The 17,927-nt window shown below is 51.3% G+C and overlaps 10 protein-coding genes and 1 non-coding gene across 11 annotated transcripts; 4 read left to right on the forward strand and 7 right to left on the reverse strand.

Moving 5' to 3' along the window:
• Positions 1-1,066: 1,066 nt before the first annotated feature.
• Positions 1,067-1,510, forward strand: DL89DRAFT_225810 (uncharacterized protein; the record flags this gene model as incomplete). The annotated part of the gene is made up of 1 exon (XM_040884776.1): positions 1,067-1,510. One exon carries the CDS (start codon positions 1,067-1,069, stop codon positions 1,508-1,510), a length of 444 nt encoding a protein of 147 aa, XP_040741337.1.
• Positions 1,486-2,272, reverse strand: DL89DRAFT_44839 (uncharacterized protein). Its single transcript, XM_040891677.1, has one exon. The coding sequence runs from the start codon at positions 2,059-2,061 to the stop codon at positions 1,678-1,680; it is 384 nt and encodes a 127-aa protein (XP_040741338.1). The 5' UTR covers positions 2,062-2,272; the 3' UTR covers positions 1,486-1,677.
• A 467-nt stretch (positions 2,273-2,739) lies between these two features.
• DL89DRAFT_213662 (uncharacterized protein) lies at positions 2,740-3,471 on the reverse strand (the record flags this gene model as incomplete). Its single annotated transcript, XM_040884248.1, has 2 exons — positions 2,740-3,261; positions 3,310-3,471. Coding segments are annotated over 2 exons (684 nt in total), but the record flags the coding sequence as incomplete, so codon positions are not given.
• A 173-nt stretch (positions 3,472-3,644) lies between these two features.
• DL89DRAFT_269264 (uncharacterized protein) lies at positions 3,645-5,703 on the reverse strand. The gene has a single exon (XM_040888225.1). The coding sequence runs from the start codon at positions 5,464-5,466 to the stop codon at positions 3,715-3,717; it is 1,752 nt and encodes a 583-aa protein (XP_040741340.1). The 5' UTR covers positions 5,467-5,703; the 3' UTR covers positions 3,645-3,714.
• A 757-nt stretch (positions 5,704-6,460) lies between these two features.
• Positions 6,461-6,534, reverse strand: DL89DRAFT_t123. The gene has a single exon. It is a non-coding gene; the product is annotated as a tRNA-Val (tRNA).
• A 955-nt stretch (positions 6,535-7,489) lies between these two features.
• On the reverse strand, positions 7,490-9,218 carry DL89DRAFT_269265 (uncharacterized protein). The gene has a single exon (XM_040888226.1). The coding sequence runs from the start codon at positions 9,195-9,197 to the stop codon at positions 7,518-7,520; it is 1,680 nt and encodes a 559-aa protein (XP_040741341.1). The 5' UTR covers positions 9,198-9,218; the 3' UTR covers positions 7,490-7,517.
• A 584-nt stretch (positions 9,219-9,802) lies between these two features.
• DL89DRAFT_269267 (nucleoside diphosphate kinase) lies at positions 9,803-10,372 on the reverse strand. Its single transcript, XM_040888227.1, has one exon. The coding sequence runs from the start codon at positions 10,272-10,274 to the stop codon at positions 9,816-9,818; it is 459 nt and encodes a 152-aa protein (XP_040741342.1). The 5' UTR covers positions 10,275-10,372; the 3' UTR covers positions 9,803-9,815.
• An 80-nt stretch (positions 10,373-10,452) lies between these two features.
• On the forward strand, positions 10,453-12,092 carry DL89DRAFT_269268 (rhomboid-domain-containing protein). Its single transcript, XM_040888228.1, has one exon. The coding sequence runs from the start codon at positions 10,659-10,661 to the stop codon at positions 11,610-11,612; it is 954 nt and encodes a 317-aa protein (XP_040741343.1). The 5' UTR covers positions 10,453-10,658; the 3' UTR covers positions 11,613-12,092.
• A 173-nt stretch (positions 12,093-12,265) lies between these two features.
• Positions 12,266-13,729, forward strand: DL89DRAFT_285489 (MFS general substrate transporter; the record flags this gene model as incomplete). Its single annotated transcript, XM_040889823.1, has 1 exon — positions 12,266-13,729. The coding sequence occupies one exon, from the start codon at positions 12,266-12,268 to the stop codon at positions 13,727-13,729; it is 1,464 nt and encodes a 487-aa protein (XP_040741344.1).
• A 642-nt stretch (positions 13,730-14,371) lies between these two features.
• On the forward strand, positions 14,372-17,053 carry DL89DRAFT_285490 (uncharacterized protein; the record flags this gene model as incomplete). The annotated part of the gene is made up of 1 exon (XM_040889824.1): positions 14,372-17,053. One exon carries the CDS (start codon positions 14,372-14,374, stop codon positions 17,051-17,053), a length of 2,682 nt encoding a protein of 893 aa, XP_040741345.1.
• On the reverse strand, positions 17,044-17,783 carry DL89DRAFT_269269 (DUF788-domain-containing protein). Its single transcript, XM_040888229.1, has one exon. It carries the CDS (start codon positions 17,561-17,563, stop codon positions 17,099-17,101), a length of 465 nt encoding a protein of 154 aa, XP_040741346.1. The 5' UTR covers positions 17,564-17,783; the 3' UTR covers positions 17,044-17,098.
• Positions 17,784-17,927: the final 144 nt, after the last annotated feature.

Raw genomic sequence — 17,927 nt, forward strand, 5'->3', positions numbered from 1 at the left:
GTATAGTCGTGGCTTCTGACCACACCTACCTGCAGATGAATGAGCAAGGCCGCCAAGACTGTGGTGAGAGCAAACTGAGAGCGGCGAATTAGATCGGCGGTGTAAAGCGAGCTGGATCCACAATGAATGAGGGTAGAGCCACGTTTCGTCTGGGGTCGTCCATTCCCAGGGCATGCGCGGTCTATTTCACGACATCGTGTCTCTCAGTTCATTGGAAGTCAAAAACTGCCGTGCAGCATCTGCTCGAGTACAGGCGAGGGTGGGCATAAGCATTTTTGGCGCAATCTGGCTGACGCTATGCGGATAAAAACACCAGTACCACCAGCCTACTGCTGCGGCAAATAAAACAGTGCTATCCTCAGGGTGTATATAGATCGCACTGAGATAAAGCCTACTGTCACTGTTGCCGATGACGCAAGGACACATTTTTCAAGGTGTGTATTTTGTGCAAATGTAGTGGAAAGCCAATAACTGCCAGCATCAAAGCCGCCTCATGCCAAGCGAGGCGCTGGCGTTGAGCAGCTGCGGGCGAGATGCGTGGCGACTGTGACGATGACAACGGCGGCCCAAGCCCTGCATCTGGTGACAGACTTGGCTCTCCACAGTGCAACGCCAGGCGGTGGCGGCAGCAGCAAAAAGCCAGAAGCTTTCCCGCTTGATTGCTGGCGCTGGCAGCCGAAAGAAAAAGGGCCAGGCTCTCAGTGACCTTTTCAGCACACGGTTGGCTGGGCGTGGTCCGGGCCAATCGGGTGGCGACTTCAAAGTAGGCGGTTTCAGGAAATTGAGAGCAATGCGGGCACACCCAACCGAAGCTCCTCCCCGGCCTGGCAGGCGAGGAGGTTTTTTGTTTTGGCTGCTGGGCTCACAATTATATAAGGAGTCTCGCCTGGCCCAACGGCCAGTTCTCGAGGCTCCCTTGTTTTTATCCATTTCTTGATCAACAGCCGCCATCACCATAGCCATGTCGACAGCCATTGCCTCTACAACCGCCCTGCAGGGACCCGCCCTGGAGTACAGCAGCCACTCGCAGCTGCTCCGCACGACGGCGTGGTCACTGCGCTCGCTAATGCGCACAACAGACCGGCTGGCCAGCGGGCCTGGGCTGCGCGGCAACTTTGGCCACATAATTCCAGCCTCGGCGACCCTGCCGTCCATCGAGGTGTTTGTGAACAGCATCACCGCCTCGCTCCACATCAAAGCCGCAGTGCTCGTAACAGCGCTTGTATACGTCGAGCGGCTCGGCCACCGGCTGCCAAAGAGCGCCCAGGGCACGGCTGACACCCCATACCGCATTTTCCTGGCTGCGCTAGTGCTGGCCGACAAGTACTGGTCAGACTACGCAGTCAAGGCAAAGAGCCTGGTCAAGGCGGCTGGCGGGCTGTTCCAGCTCAGCGAGATCTGCGCCATGGAGCGCGCAGTGCTGAAGATCCTCGGGTTCAGACTGTATGTGTCGACCGAGGAGCTGCGCCAGTACGCCGACAAGCTGTCTATCGATCTCGACCAGGCCTGAAAAGAGAAAGCCAACCAAGCATGCATCACCCCTGCGCAGGGTCTCCTCTCTGCCGTCCACCCACAGTACATATCCCCTCTCACCCCCACCCCCTCCCTGTTTATAGCTGTTTTAAATGAAATTCAAGATGTTTTCAAGCTTGTCTTTTCTGTACACTGAGAATTGGTCTACCGCGTTGACTCCTTGAGCTGGCCCTCGAGTATTTCGCGCTCCATCAGCAGATACTTTATATACTCGACGGTCTTTTGCAGAATCAGCGCCTCGCTGCGCTGCGACGGCGTCAGTGTCGGCACGATCTGGATAAGCTGATCGTAGCCAGCCCGGATATTCTGCCGGCGCTTCTGCTCAGACGCAATGTGGTTCGCCTTCTTTTCCTCCTCCGTCAGCAGCTCGCCCTTCTTCTTTGTAATGCGCGTTACTCGTGGCTTCCTGGGCTTGCCAGACGACCCGGAGGGCTGCTGCTGCATCTCAGCCATCATTGAGGCAAACTGCTGGTCGGCAGGCGCGGATCCGATCAGCCCCGGGAGTTGTGGTTTTGTTTCGTTGTCCATGTGCTTTTTTCCTGAAACAGGTTTTGGACGTGTGTGTGTGTACAAGAGCGGCTAAAAGAGCGGCACAAAAAGTGGGCAATTGCAAAAGGGCAAATGGAGAGAGCTAGGAAACAGAGTGAGAGAAAGAGCGTTCCAAGGCTGCAAGAAGGGACAAGGGGTTTCAGGGTTCCCTATTAAGAAACAAATAATGTGGGAACGACTGGCGATGGCCAGTTCAAAGGGAGAGCTTGTGCGAGTGGGAGGCAAGAATTATGCGGGAAAGCAGCGCAGGCTCTGATGGCGAAAAAGGTGAATATAGCAGTGTGAGGAAAAGTATTATATAAGGGCGTGTAGCACTAGTAGAGACAAGAAGAGCTGTGCTTGCTGCTGCAGAGAAGGGAATCTGCTGTCCTTGGTCTATTTGCGCCCGTTCACAAGACGAATGCACCTGGCACGTGAATGTGCGGGCGCCCACAGAATCAGCCAAGGCCTTCCCCTAGATGTTGGAATTTCCAAACACACAACCTCGAGTGGTGTTGCATTGCTTTTCTGTCTAGATTCACATGCGGCCTATGCCCCCCCCCCGCAACTTGCACCGTACCCCTTTACCAGTCTCGACGGTCCGCGTGGACTGTTAAGAGCATGTCATCCTATATTAGCTTTGCCACCAAGGCCCTCATGTGAAAAATCTATTCACTCGTCACCACTGTCGTCGTCCTCTGACAGATCCTCGTTCTCAAACAGCGACGAGTCCACGGCCACATCGCCCTCCGAGATAAACTTGGAGTCCGACTGCGCCAAGGACCGATCTTGCTCAAACAGCTGGCGCCCAGTGAGCATCATATCCGACTGCTTCTTTGAGTCCGCCGTGCGGCGCGCCGTGCCCCGCGACTCAGCCGCCGCCAGCGCAGCCTTCTTCGTCTCAGCCCGCTCCAAGTCAAACCTCTCCTTCCACTCGAGGAAGCTTGCCCGAGTCACCTGCGTGCCGATGAACTTGGCCTGGTCGGCTTCAACCTCCTTCTGGATCCGCTCGTCCTCCTGCCGCTTGATCTCTGCAAGCTTCTCGATAAGACGCTCGGCCATCAACTCCTTGACATGCATCGCCATGTTGAACACCATAGCCATCCCAAGACTCTCTTCGCCGATCACGCGCGTCTTCTCTTTGAACTCTTCCAAATCGTCGTCATCGAGCTCTGCCTCGGGTTCCGGCACGTTCTCGTCCTCAGAATCTGCGTCGGCGTCAGCATCAGGCAGTTCCAAGTCAAATACTGGCAGCTCGTCGGGGTACGTTGCTGTGTATTCCACCGTCAGGAGCACCGTACTGGCCGGCAGCTCGTCATCTTCAAGCGCAATCTCAATCGAAAACCTGTATGGAGACTCAGCAAGCTCCGTGAACTCGCTCGGGTAAATCGATTGCAGGATCTCCACCTCGCTGCGCTGCTCTTCCAGATAGTGCTCGTCGGACATGCCTTTTAATGTAATTAACCTGAACTTGAGAGAGAGGGGAAAAAAAGCTATCGAAAATTGCACTCTAAAATCGGACATCCATGATCAACCTATGGCTAAGGCCTACGAAGCCAACCTGCCAGAGCCAGTCGTTGTGGGAATGGAAATAAAATTAAAAAAAAAAAAAAAAAACCCTGCTGCGGCTAATCTCATTATCTCGCTGACGATTTACTCTGAGGCCTGAAGTTGTCCGAGCAGGTGCTCCAGATGCTGGACTTTCGACGAGAGGCCCGAGTCCAGGATGGCACTGAGTTTCGCACGCAGCGGTCCAGAGTTGCTTGTGGGGATAACAAGCCGCTTCAGATTAGGCATACGAGCCAGGAACATCGCCAAAGCGTGCAGCTTCTGAGGCGAGACTCCCTGGGGGAGTCCGTCCTGAAGGTTAAAGTACGCCAGCGATATGCTAATAGGCACATACTCGCTGGGAACCCTCAAGTCGGGATGACCTGTATCAAGCAGATTGTCCTCTAGCATTTCATATGTTGTGCATAGCTGCTTGAGGCGTGGAAGCTGTCCCAGAAGCTTAACCAGCTGCCCACGGCCGCATTGGACGTACAATCTGAGGCATTGCAGTTGATTGAGCTGGACGTCATCTGGGACTGTAAGCCTTGCACTAGTATAGGAGTTCAGATAATACGACACCTCCAGTGTCTTGATGCGAGAGTTGGAAGCAAGCAGCGGGTGAGTCCAGTAAGGCGAAGTCGAAAAGTCCGAGAGAAGTAGATGGTTGAAGACCACCTTGAGGCTATCGAGATTTGCAAGCGGAGTAAGATCAAGTTGAGCCCATCCAGGGTGATCATGAACCACCAGCTCTGAGATCTGGTACAGAGGGAAATGGCTCAAAAAGTTGTTGATGTCACCAAGGAAATTCTCAACACCAAGTTTTCTGAGCGCACCGAACCTAGCATTCCTAGGAGCTGCTACCTGGCAGTCCCCAACATCATCCTCAAACTTGAGGTAAAGCGACTCCAGCTCATTGAAAGCTAATGGCTGGCAGCCATTCCAAGTGTGGAAGTGCTCCCAAAGGGTTCCTGGGTCCACATTATTCAGCCGCAGTGACTTGATAGTAGGTGCGAATATTCTAATCGGCCTGAGATACTGGTCACCAAAGCCCACCTCTCTATCCTCATGCATCCCCACGTTCACAGTAACATTTTGCACCGTCTTTGGCAGGTCTCCCAGGCGGACAAAAAAGAAGTCTGTATCGATAATGTCGATAGAAACCAACGAGCTCACCATGCTGTGCAAAAGAACCTCGATCAGCGGCTCGCCGTACGCACCATCGCCTCTGTAGTAGTAGATCACCTTCTTCAGGCTCGGCAACGCCTTACACAACTCGTCATTAAGCTCTGTCAGCCGGTAGTTGATGGCACCAGGAAGTCGATCGTCAGAGTCCGGGACATGCTCATTGGCATCAGCGCCTACTCTTGCAACGCTGACTCCTTCATCACCTGGGCCATCACTATTGCCTGTGTTAATCCCGTAGATACGCAAAGTCGTGATATTTGGCCACACGCGTCCCAGGAACTTCTTCTCTACTAATTTCTCCAGTAACTCGCTGGCGCTGATGCACGGGTTAATACGCAGTTCAAAACACCTAGCTTTATGAATATTCCCATGCTCCACGATAGTAGGAATGTTCGTAGACACCAAGAACTCGCCCCTTCCGTTGACATGTGCGTTTTCATCAGGATTATAGAATCCAGCCATGGCAGTCTTGTACATAGATGACTGCACGTCGCCATGGTACCTGCGGCTCACAGCAGTCGATTGAATGTCGAACCTTGCCGCATTGGTAAAGAATTCAGGCTCATCCTCATGATCACCCAAAAAATAGTCATTCCCAGGACTGCTCACAGAACGAAGGTTGTCGAATATTATATCTAGCACTTCGGGTGCAGCAGAATCGAAAAATGACATGGCTGAAAAGGCTTTTTGCTATAGATGGCGTTTGTTGGCTAGTTGGATGTTAAAGAAAGGATGAATTAGGAAGAGAACAGCGAATGATGCGCAGCCACCAGCGTATATTTATATCAAGGCTATTAATGATACTTTTGTCGGTATTGCTGATCATTATCAGACTCATCATCGCCGTATTAGGAGCCTTCAAACTAAATATACACCAAAAGTCAGGGAAATAATCAAAAAGGAAATTTCAGACATGCATAAAATTTATTGTTTGCTACAAACACAAAAAGGTACAAAACAACAAGACCATCACACGCTTCAGTTTATGGTAGGGTAAGCCCGACACCTGCTGGGTGATACAGTTCAAGGAAATAAGTGCTGTATGTTTCCACACAGCCTCGTACTTGTCGTGAACATCATTGCATTTGTTTTCTCTGAAAGCGTTGCTGTGGCAGTATAGAAACTCACAACGACAGTCAGACTTCTAAATCTGAGTCGCAGTATCTAAAGTTCCATGCCATAACCTCTCCTGAATACAGTGCGTGGTGCACCAATACTACCCAATCACCGCATAGGCGACTCAATTATTCATGAGATATGAAATGAATGAGCTGGATGTTGAACATTCAGAAGTACATTGATAATCTTTCTGCCAATCCTAGCTAGCTTGTCAAAATTGCACTCATGTTTTGGTACTGTCACTGGCTCGGAATAACAAAGAACCGGTTGTCTAAAGGCTAGCTGAAGCAGAGTAGTGCTATGAACATCCCTCTAACTGGCACCATCTCAGTTGCCCTGGGGTTGGATATGCTGAGTGCAGGAAAAAGGACGTGAGCTACTCGATTTCCTATGTATCTTTTTGACGACCCCTCCGCATGCTGGTCAGCAGGTCAAACACTTGCAGTATCGTGCACAGTAGACAATTCGTGTATGCTGAGAGAACGATTTTTGCTTTGCAATGCAAGTGGTTAAAAAAATAACACTATCAAAATAGGACAAGCAAAAATGATTTCTGCCGGGTTCGAACCGGCGACCGTCTGCGTGTTAGGCAGACGTGATAACCAACTACACCAAGAAATCTTCACGCTTCCGAGCAGGTTCTCTGAAATACATATATAAGCCAGATGGTCCATACACCACCTACTTTTCAATGATACCTCTGCCTATGGCTCCCCAGCTGCCTTTGCCCATTAGCCAAACTTCCTATCTGCAATGAAATAAATACCAAAATTCACCTGTAGTACAGACAAGTCTCATTGTTATAAAGATATTATAGGATACCCTATTTCTAGATTAGTTCCTAATAAGATTGCTTATTTCTCCTAGCATTATGCTTCCCTTATGAATATACTTAAAATATTTGCCTGGTTTATAAAAGAATTGCATTTGCTTACTATTTAATATACTATTTTCTAAACCTATATATTTAATAGTTTAACTAAAGTATACTTAGAGGATATATAAAGTTTATTATCTACTTATAAATTATATATGCATATTATAACTAGTAGTAATTTTAGTAAAATAAATTTTTTGCCTAAACAACTATTAGTATCTTAGAGATATTTTAGTAAATATAGTTTCCTTATATTTACTCAGCCATATCTATTGAGATATTAACTTTTGTAGCCCAAAGATAATTAACCCTAAATATGCAAAGTTTTTTCTTTCTAGTTAAAATCATATTTATAAAAAACTTTTCTAAGTTACTAATAGCAGTTTGGTAAAATAGTATGAAAATATGTCTTAGTTATTTAAATAATTAATTGTAGAATAGTTATTTACTACTAATTATTTTTAATATAGATATTATTAATTAATATATCTAGAATGTTTCTATATATATAAATGATTACTAAGTTGAAGAATGACCCCCTAGCTAAAATTTTTTAGGATGCTGATAGGGGTTTCAGAGAAGCACTATATTTGGTAAATAAATAAAAAATTTCAGATAAATTAAATACATATCTAGTAGTTTAGTAACTATGAATATCCTCCATAATAGTTTAAAGTAAAACTACTAATTTTTATCCCTATTTGATGAAGTGCATATTGATGGAAATTTATCTGAAGAAATAGCTAATACTCTGTATGTGGTCTGCAAATTCTGCATACTTTGGTGTCTTCATAAGAGTCTCTATAATATCACCAAGGTATGGTTCAAGGCTGTATGAAACATACACTCGCTTGAGAGATGGAATAAGTGAGATAAGCAGTACCAGTCTGTCGATTGTAGCTTCATTGGATGTCTCGATAGCCAAATTGACATCCAGTTCAAAAAGACGATCCCTGCCAAGTGGATAGTGAGTACCGCGAACCTTTTGCACTTCATCCAAATGAAGATTGTACTCATCTTCCAGTGAGTTATTGCCTTGATGATCATCAAGGCATAGGGACAACTTGGTGATGTTTGGGAGCAAGCCAATGAGTGATATTACTTGAGCGTAACTGAACCGCACAGTTGTAATGTCCAATATCCGGAGGTTGGCAGCACATATAGAGTCTTTGAGTATTGTGAGCACCCAATCGGTATCCCACAGAAACCAGAAGTCGATCATTAGCTGCTGCAAGTGTGACGAAATGCTGAATTCCGAGGTTATCGCATGTTCATACCACTCTTCCGACTTGTTTTCGCTGGTGTAATCCCATGTAAGGTTTACGCAGTGTAGGTGGGGATACTGGCTGTGCACATGCCCATCGACTAGAGTGATAATGGGGGGTGATGCTTCAGGCATATCTAGAGTGATCGTCTCTAGCGTCTCCGTATTGGGTTCAACGAGAATATCCTGGGCGAATGGGTAGTGGTGCTTGCATTTGACATGCTTTAGAGCTGGAAACGGCTTTCCTGGTGGCAGATCGTAGCGGGTGGTGACATCATCGTCATCCAGTTCAATCGATAAGGCCTGAAGATTGGGGTATATGATCAGACTGCCTCCGTCGTGCTGTATCAGGTGCAAAAAATCGGCTGATGTAGCATTGACCAGTTCAATACTCTTTAATGTTGCTGCGCTGCGGTATAAAAGCTCAAAGAATGACCCGCCCAAGGATAAGTCAAAAAGCGTGATATTCTCCAAGTTGGCAATGAATGGTAGTTCGCAGACTCCAGGGCCAAAGTATGCGTCAATAAACGTAACTGAAGCGGCTCTCGATGCCATTGATGCAGCAAACTCCATTAGCAGCTTTCTATGGTGATGCTGTGGCCCGATATCCATACCAAGATAGCACCTTTGGATATGCGGAAACAGCCTGTTGAGCTGAGCAGTTGTCCTTGCGATCTCCTGAGCGGCCATAGCGCTGTCGATATCAGAGTTGCTATCAGGTAATCCAGTCAAAATGACTTGCAAATCAACTGGCTTCAGAAATACAGCGTCTCCAGTAGCGCCAGCTGCGAGTTGTTGAGCTACTGTGCCGTTCAGAATATCGGTGCACGAATGATTCATGGCGACAGACTTTACAAGCCCTTCGGCACCAGAAGTCACAGCAGTAAGGAGCGTTGGAAGCCAGCAATGATCCTCTGTAAGCATGGCGAAGCCGAGATTCGTCTCGTCTACTACTTCCTGGTACAGTAGCTGTAGAGCAGTAAGTCGCCAGTGCCGACAAATGCTGAGAAACGGCATAAAGCTCGGACGTATGCCGGTTGGACTCTTATCATAAGTACGGACTGTGCCACGCAAAACGCCCGACGTATACTCGATTATCAGCTCGATAATGTGGGGTGGCAGACTAGAAATATCAACAGACATTAGGGTAAAGGTTTGGAAAAGATAGAGAAGTAGGAGAACGGTTCACAGTTTGCTTCCAAGCCCAGCTGCACTAGACAATGAAAACAGCACTATACTGGCTGGTTCTACAGCCTTGATGGCCGATCCATCGTGCATCATCATATCCCTTTGCTAAGCTAGAGTTGAGCCGCTGAGCATCTGTACTCTTCCAAGCAATGTATAGCTGGTACAAGGAATACTGAGTATAGCTGCGCATGGGCACCAGAACGTTCAGAGCCACTATGTGCATTTAATGATGTGTTGTGTGAATAGCAATTCGAGGGCTGGCTTACTGTCGCAGTTTATTGGGCTTTTTCAGCTCTGCTCGTAATGGCTAAACGGTGCATTCCAGCTTTCAAAATAAACGAAAGTTCAGCAGCATCCAAAGACTGGTTACACGTGCGACGCCAGATCATCACTATCTGCTTCAGTAAGCAGCCCATCGTTCCTGGCGGAGGGCAGTTGCATCGCACACTGCACTCTGGACATTCCAGTCGTCCCATGCAACACCGGAAAGATAAGCAAAGGTGTCTATTTTACTCAACTGAAGCCAGCAATAAGAACTCTCCGGCAAAAGGGTATGGCGAAATAGGCTACTGCTTACTCGTAGATGACGTTGTCAACAGCACGCGAGTACGACTTGATGTTGTCACCGAACCACAGAGCAACCTCGCGCTCAGCGGACTCGACCGAGTCGGAGCCGTGGCAGACGTTCTTGCCGATGTCCAGGGCGAAGTCGGCGCGGATGGTGCCGGGAGCCGAGTCCTGGGGGTTGGTGGCGCCGAGCATGACGCGGCCGATCTTGACGGCACCCTTGCCCTGGATGACGAAAGCAGCAACGGGGCCCGACTGCATGTACGCCAGAAGCTTGGGGAAGAACGGCTTGTCAGCCAGGTCCTTGTAGTGCTCCTGCAGCAGCTCCGCCGACGGGTGGATGAGCTGGAGGGCGAGGATCTTGAATCCGCGCTTCTCGAACCGCGAGACAATCTCGCCGACAAGGCCGCGCTCGACGCCGTCGGGCTTGACCATGATGAAGGAACGCTCCTGGTTGGCAGACATGGTGGATGTGTGGTGGGTTATGACGTGCTGGCTGTTGCGATTAGCGAAGCAGAAAAAGACAAAGAAGAAGAAAAAGGAGCAGACTGCGAAGGGCCGCATCGTTTGGGGCCGACTTTATATGGCTGTCGAGTACTGAGAAGCAAGAAAAAACTTTTCGTAAACAAATTGGATATGCTGTAGAGTGGCAACGACGATCCCCTTCCTGTACACCAAGCCCAAGCGACGGTCACAACTGGTTGATTGAAATTCGCAGATGGATTACGAAACATCAAATTTTGGGATTGGGGTTGGGTTTGGATTTGTAATGCCTGCGATCATCATCACCGCTGTTCAGATGGGCTGGCACTTGCGCCTTCACGTTTTCCTGACACCTTTTGCTATCAAATGTTCGCCTCAAAATTAGCAACCTTGACCCGGAATCCGCCCCGACTGCTGAATCTGCCGTCACTGGCTCGGAGCAGCGCTCTGCTGAATGCAAAGAGCACACTCGCAGTCGCTCGTAACCTGCACAGCCTGTCGAGACAGCGACCATCAGCGCTTTCGCAGAATATTGCGCTGCAAAGTGCTACTCCTCGTGGACAGCAGTGGCGTGGGGCTCGCTGGGATCGGTACACTAATGCCGATTATGGATCCAAGCGTGGCAGCAGCTATGGCAGCAATCCGAACCCAGGCGGCTTCTTTTCGCGACTGTCGCCTGAAGCCCTCGTCTATTCAATCATTGGCGCAAACGGTGTAGTGTTCTTGGTATGGAGCTCTGCACAGCAGCGGCAAAAAAGCTTTGGCGATACCAAGCTGCTGAGGTGGATGGTGGACAACTTTAGCGCGACATACATCAACCTGACATCGGGCCGGGTGTGGACGCTGTTAACGCCGGCATTCTCACATATAGAGCCCATGCACTTGATGGTGAATATGTTTATGCTGTACACGTTTGGCACCGATATGGCACGGCTGCTAGGGCCGAAACGCTTCCTGATGTTCTACCTGGGAGCAGCAGCATTCGGAAACCTGCTGAGCGATTTGATCCGCGGTATCTACCTGCCGGCCAAGACCGGCAACTACAGAACGGCAGCTCAACCGGCGATTGGCGCATCGACCTCGGTAGTTGGAACCACAACACTATTTGCGTGCCTCTACCCGCATGCTACGCTACAGCTCTTCTTCATTGTGCCTGTGCCGGCATGGCTTGCAACTGCTGGCTTTATCGGCTGGGATGTCTACCGTGTCATGCGCTCGGATCGCACCAGGGTCGATGGTGCAGGCCATCTTGGCGGTGCTGCTGCTGCTCTTGGATACTACTGGTTCCGTCTGCGTCCGCTCATTAGAAGGATGCGCTAGACATGACTGCATTCATTAGAGTTGTACTGCCCTTTTCTGACAGCAGAGAGTAGCCTTGGTTGTATGATGAGCCTCCAGTACCGATTTGGAGTCTAGTCGACTAGGCACAGACTAGCCTCTTCGTATGTAGCATATGTGGTATATATACCGTGTGCCAGTCGGCCCGGTCCCAATGATAGCCATGCTCCGCTAGTCCTCCATTTTAAATGCTGTCCTCTACCCCGGCTGCGTGTTGGGTCTGGGTTGTTGGTGCAATGGCCAAGTGGTGGGCGATATAAAAGTTAGGATAAAAGGCAGTAAATAAAAGGCAACATGTGCCAAGCACTAATACTGCAGTGCAGGTGCATGGCAAAATCATTCTTCACATGGGCAATGCCTTGAATTCCAACTTACAATTGCAGTCAACGTCTCAGCGCCATTCCCACCCGACCGTGGCCATGCGAAAACAGAACAATGCTCTGCTGCATTTTGGACAGGTACCAAGATGTGGCCGGGCAAAACAAAGGCACAGCAAGTATCTCGGGCAGCGTCCTTTTAGCAAATGCGCCAGCTTGCTTCGCTTGCCCCGTCGTTGGATTTGCATTTTTGTTTACTGTAGAACTTCGCTCTGCATCATATTTTCCCATCCCATTTCTTTAGCTAATATATCCAAGATGTCAGACATCAAGCACACTATAGCCATCGAGGAGGGCGAGATCGTCGTCCCTCAGGTCGGACCCGAGCGCGATGCCATTACCAAGCGTCTCCTGCACAAGCTCGATATGCGCCTTGTCACTTATATGTCGCTGTTGTACCTTTTCAACACTCTTGACCGCGGAAATATTGGCAATGCGCGTCTTGGTGGTCTCGAAGAGGACACACACCTCACCGGCAACGACTTTTACAACGTGCTTTCCTTCTTCTACTTTGGCTACTGTATTTCCCAGGTGCCCAACATGTTTCTGCTCAAGAAAGTCAGCCCGTCGCTGCTGATCGGCGTGACCATGGTGCTGTGGGGCGTCTGCTCGACTTCTATGGCAGCGTGCAAGAACTACTCCAGCCTACTCGCCGCACGCTTCTTCATGGGGGTGTTTGAAGCTGGTATTGGTCCCGGCGCCCCACTGGTCTTGTCGTTCTTTTACTTGCGCAATGAGCTTGCATGGCGCACAGCTCTTTTCTTCGGCAGCTCAACCATTGCTGGCGCCTTTGGCGGAGCGATCGCTTACGGGGTGTCCAAAAATCTGGCCCACGAGAAGCTGGCACCTTGGCGGTTGCTGTTCATTATTGAGGGTATCCCTACAATTGCACTAGGCATATTCACAATCTTCTTCTTGCCCAACTCTCCCCACAAGCTCGAGAAGTGGTTTGTGACGCCCGAGGAGAAGCAGGTGGCCATTGAGCGTGGGCGCTCGGGACTCAACACCGACAATACTGTTTTGGACAAGCGCCAGCTGATTGCTGCCTTCAAGGACTACAAGAACCTCTTCACGTGTCTGATATATATCGGCCTGAATATCCCGCTAGCCTCGTACACGTCGTTCTTGCCCACGATTGTCAAGAACATGGGCTACTCGGACGCCAAGGCCCAACTGATGACTGTTCCGCCATATGCGTGTGCGCTGGTCACTGTGCTGCTGTTTGCATGGAACTCTGACCGTACCCAGCGCCGTGGCTACCATGTTGCTGGTGCTGGCTCAATTGCCTGCCTTGGCTATATCCTGTTGCTCTCGTCGGACCACATGCACACCAACTATGCTGGTGCATGCATCGTTGCCGTGGGGTTGTACCCGGTTGTGCCGCTGATGCTGTCATGGGTAGCCAACAACAATGTTGGACACACAAAGCGTGCGATCAGTGTGGCTATGCTCAACACATTCGGCCAGTGCTTCGCAACCGTAGGCACGCAGATCTACAAGACTCACATGGCACCACGCTTCTTCATGGGATATAGTGTGTGTCTCTCGTTTAGCTTTCTGATGATCGTCGTGGCGCTGTCCCTGACATACATTCTGAGGCGGGAGAATGCCCGCAGGGACGCCGAGTTTGGTGAGCCCAAGCTGTTGACCCCAGAAGAGCAGGCTGAGGCAATCCGCAGCGGCATCTACGACGACCACCCAAGCTTCCGTTATTACGTCTAAATCACAATGCTCTAGCGCAGCAATGAATTGCAAAATATAGCTTGGCATGCTTTGCTGCCTGCTAGTGACGTCGTCTACAAGCGCACAATCGATCGATCTAACAATGCAGATCAAATATAATCAGCACTGCAATGGCCACACGTGACTGGATGGGTTCTGCGTTCAATTGGCTGATCTCCAGCTCATGCAGGCAGCGATGCCAACAGCCGAGGTTTGCCAGGAAAGGTTTTTGCGCGTCTTCGAGCCATTGAGAAGTTTTCGGGCTGCTGTGATAAACTGCCCCGCCATCCTTTCCTTTCTCATCTTTTCGTCCGTTCAGCACACCCCCTAGTCGCTATTCTCTATTTTTATTCTCTCGGCCCTAGCTTATACTCTGTGCTCTTGCAATTCGCACCCTGCGGTTAATATCATTTACTTCCCCTGCCTAAAGAGTTGCCACCCCTTCTTTTTCGCAAAGCAAACAGGCGCTTACGTTTTGGACTGCTGTGCCTCTTCCACACTATCTCAGCCAGAGACGCAGGGTTCTGCCTTCCACCGTTCTGACACCTGCCTGTTTGTACTAAACATACTCAGGTTTCTAGCAGTCTGCTGGGCACACTCTACAAACATTCTACGCTACTTACACATAATTTTAAGCCTTCGATGTCGACACTTGAAGCAAGCAGCCTTTTGCCTTTTGATGGCTGGCAAAAACCCCCATGCCTCTCTCGGCAGCTAGCCACGCACCAGAACCTGGTAAGCGCGGTGCGCGGCAGTGGCGATGGCGTGACAAAGCGGGTCACGCGAACGCGCACAGTCAGCGACACACAGTGGAGCCGGGCGCGACGGCCGCGTGGGCAGCGCACCAGCATCGACGGACAGCACTGCGACTTGGACTACCGCACGCTTCTAGATGCGGAGCGGTTCATGGATGACACGGTGATATACAGGTCGCGGCGTCAGTACGTGTTGGCGCGTGGGCACAGGTGTGTGAAGATGACACTGACGCGGAGACGTTCTCACCCAGGCCATGTTGGCGCGCCGTCGTTGCCTACATCGCCACTGACATCTGATATCGATGGTGTGCACAGTGATCTGGAGGATCTCATCGCGCTGACAGACATGATGCCGGTTGAGAGCAGCGAGGCTGCGGCAGCCGAGGACTCTGAGGGCAAAAACACAGGCCGAGCCAAAGACTCTCCTGGAAACGCTGATTCCAGCAAAAGCAGCAATGACAGCAAGGAAAGCAATGATAGCAAGGACAAGAAGCCCAAGGGCCAGCGCGGCAAAGACAGTGGGCCAACAGAAGATGCAGAGGAGAATGCAGCGGAGGACTCGGGCAATAGCGAAGAAGAGAAAGACGAAGGCGACGATGAGGAGGAGGACGATGAGGAGGACGAGGATGATGGGGTGGTGAGGTGCGTGTGTGGAGAGCGCAATGACGGCGAGCTGATGATTCAGTGTGAGATCTGCCAGGTTTGGCAACACACGCTGTGCATGGGTATCCGCGACGAGAAGCACATCCCAGACAAATACTACTGCGAAAAGTGCCGGCCCGAAGACCACCCGTACATCAACTCGCGGCCACGCACAATCGTTCTTGCTGAAGCCAGTTCGATCGGTGCCACCACTATGATGCGCCGGTCTGCTGTTATGGCTGTGGCCAAAATGACCGCCCGTGAGGAGTACCGCGCAGCGGCAGCGGCAGCAGCTATTGCAGCGTCGGTGGCAGCAGCAGCTTCGTCGGGCGGCAGATCGGGCGGCAGCCGGCGAGGATCAAAAAAGCAGGCAGTCAAGTTGGAAACCGGTCAGACTACACCATCATCGAATGGCCGATCTACGCAGCCTGCCAAGAAGGGCCGGCGCAATCGTCGGCAAACGCGTGACCCTGACGAAGAGAGCGAGGGAGAGTACGATGCAAATTCTGGATCCAACAGCACCTCTGACAAGTCTTCTGGTAAGAACAGCAAAGGAGCTGCTAAGCGCACCGGCGGCGAATCTGCGAGTCGCGGAAAGCGGCGCAGGACCGGCGGAGCTGCATCCAAAGAAAATTCAAACAGCGGCAGCGGAAACGAGGAGGATGAAGGCAGATCCCCAGTCAACGACTCGTCTACTCAGCTGCCTGTACTGGACACCAAGATGCAGCGGATTGCTAAACAGACAGGCCGCGGCCGATCAGCATCGTCGGTGGTCAAGAGCAGCAGCAAATCACTTGCTGCTGGTTCACCGCGGCGAGGAAACAGGCTGGCAGGCATTCCGAATGGCATCGAAGAGGAGGGGGATGAGGGCGAGAAGAAACGAGTCCAGAGCATGCCGGGGTCGCCTCGGTCTCCTTCTCCGTCGCTGCAGTCGCTACTGCTGGAGAACGGCCCGGCAGGCAAGGGCGGACTGATGGTCGAGATTGGTGATGCGTCTGATGGCGGTCAGTCGACGAGGACCGATAAATCGAACAAGCGTAAGCGCAATGGTCGCAGTGGGGCTGTTGGGCGGGGCGGCAAGCACCAGCGGTTGACGCAGTCGGCGTCGAATTCCCCGTACATTTCTCAAGGGCCTAGTTTTGGCGACTCGGTATTTGGGGCCGATCAGCGCCAGGGATCGCGGCATGTCAGTCCTAGGGGCACCCCGGCAGGCATTGCCGAAGGTGATGATGAGTATGAAAATGGCGGCCAGGGTAGCATCGGCGATGGTGCAGAAACTGCAGGCAAGGACGAGGAGCACGCGCACCACCGACAACCAAAGCACAATTTCCCACCGATCGAGATGGAAGACGTTGATGGCAACACTATCACAGTGCCGTCCAACATGCTGAACTCGCACGGCCAGCCGATATACTCGTCGGTTACGCCTGAAACCATGTGCAAGATCCGGTATCCGCACAACCGTGCCAGCCTGCATGAGCTTAACCGTCGCGCGAAGCAGCTGCTGGATTGGCTGGGCAAGGCACAGTCTGAATACGAGCAAGAGCGCCTGACATGGCTCCGACCATTGCATTCGGGGGATGATGAGCAGCAGCAGGAGGAGGATATCGAGCAAGATACAAAGCCCGAGGGCGACTCGTCATCGATTCTCCCTCGTCAGCAGCAGCAGCAGCAGCTTGATCGCCGTCCGTCACAGGCGCTCTCAGAGGCACCCACGTCGCCAATCAACCCCAGCGACTGGCCTACCGACGACCCTGAGCTGCCACGCGAATTCCCTGCCGACGACGAGCCCTTGATGGAGACCGAAGCAGCGGCACCGGCAAATGAGGGAAAGCCAGCAGATCCCAGCAGGCCGAGACCCACGCTTTCGATCATGGAGGACCTGGTCTGGCGGCTGATTCGGTTCCAGGAAACGTACGCGATTTGACTTCAATATATTCTTTGTCGGCAAAAAGGCACTGAGACGTTTACTTTAGCGCATGTACTTTACGCGGTTCTTCTTGCGCTCCTTCTTCTCTCGCCGCTTGCGCTCCTGCTCAGTCTCATCCTCCTTTGAGGCCGCACCGTCGCCCTTGGGCAGCAGGAAATCGCGCACGTACGGGCCAAACACCACAGCTGCGTAGGCCGGAATCACCATGTACAGGCCCCACGCCCACTTTGTGGCCAGGCTGAGCACATGCGTGGCCCACGAGATGTAGATAAAGTCAAAAATGTACGAGACCAGGCCGGGCTGGCCCAGGTCCGTGCCGGCGTCCATCAAAACACCACTGGCGTCATACCGCGGCCGCGAGACCTGGTACAGGTTCACGTACAGGAACGACTCGAGCGCCAGCGACAAAAAGTACATAATGCTTTCAGTCCAGTTGATGCTGCTGTACTGGAAAAAGAACCGCACTACGATGTAAAGACCGTTTACCAGCAGGTATACCTTGTCCATTTTGGCCATCCGCGCTGCATTCTCTTGCACAATTCGCTTCTGCGACTGGTTCGCCTACAGGGGTTGGAAGCGCCAGGCGGAGTTCCTTCAGCTAAGCTGCTGCCAACGGGGCGGATAGTGTTTAGCCAGACAACGTACCATTTCTTCGGGTCGTTCTCTGAATGAGCAGGTTCCTCAAGAGTATAAAGGTGAGAAGGTGATCTGAAGCAAAGGAAAAGTGGGTTTTGATTGTACTGTGCACCGCCATGGTAGCAGGAACGGAAAGCAGTTCTTGCCAATATCTTGAGGTCACGTGCCGAACAGATTGGTTGGATCTCATCTGTCAGCCTAGAGGCTCATTTGCCTGCTGCACTCCGGCGTAGGA

The sequence above is a fragment of the Linderina pennispora genome (assembly GCF_002104995.1).
Source record: "Linderina pennispora strain ATCC 12442 chromosome Unknown DL89scaffold_12, whole genome shotgun sequence".
Classification (NCBI taxonomy): domain Eukaryota; kingdom Fungi; phylum Kickxellomycota; class Kickxellomycetes; order Kickxellales; family Kickxellaceae; genus Linderina; species Linderina pennispora.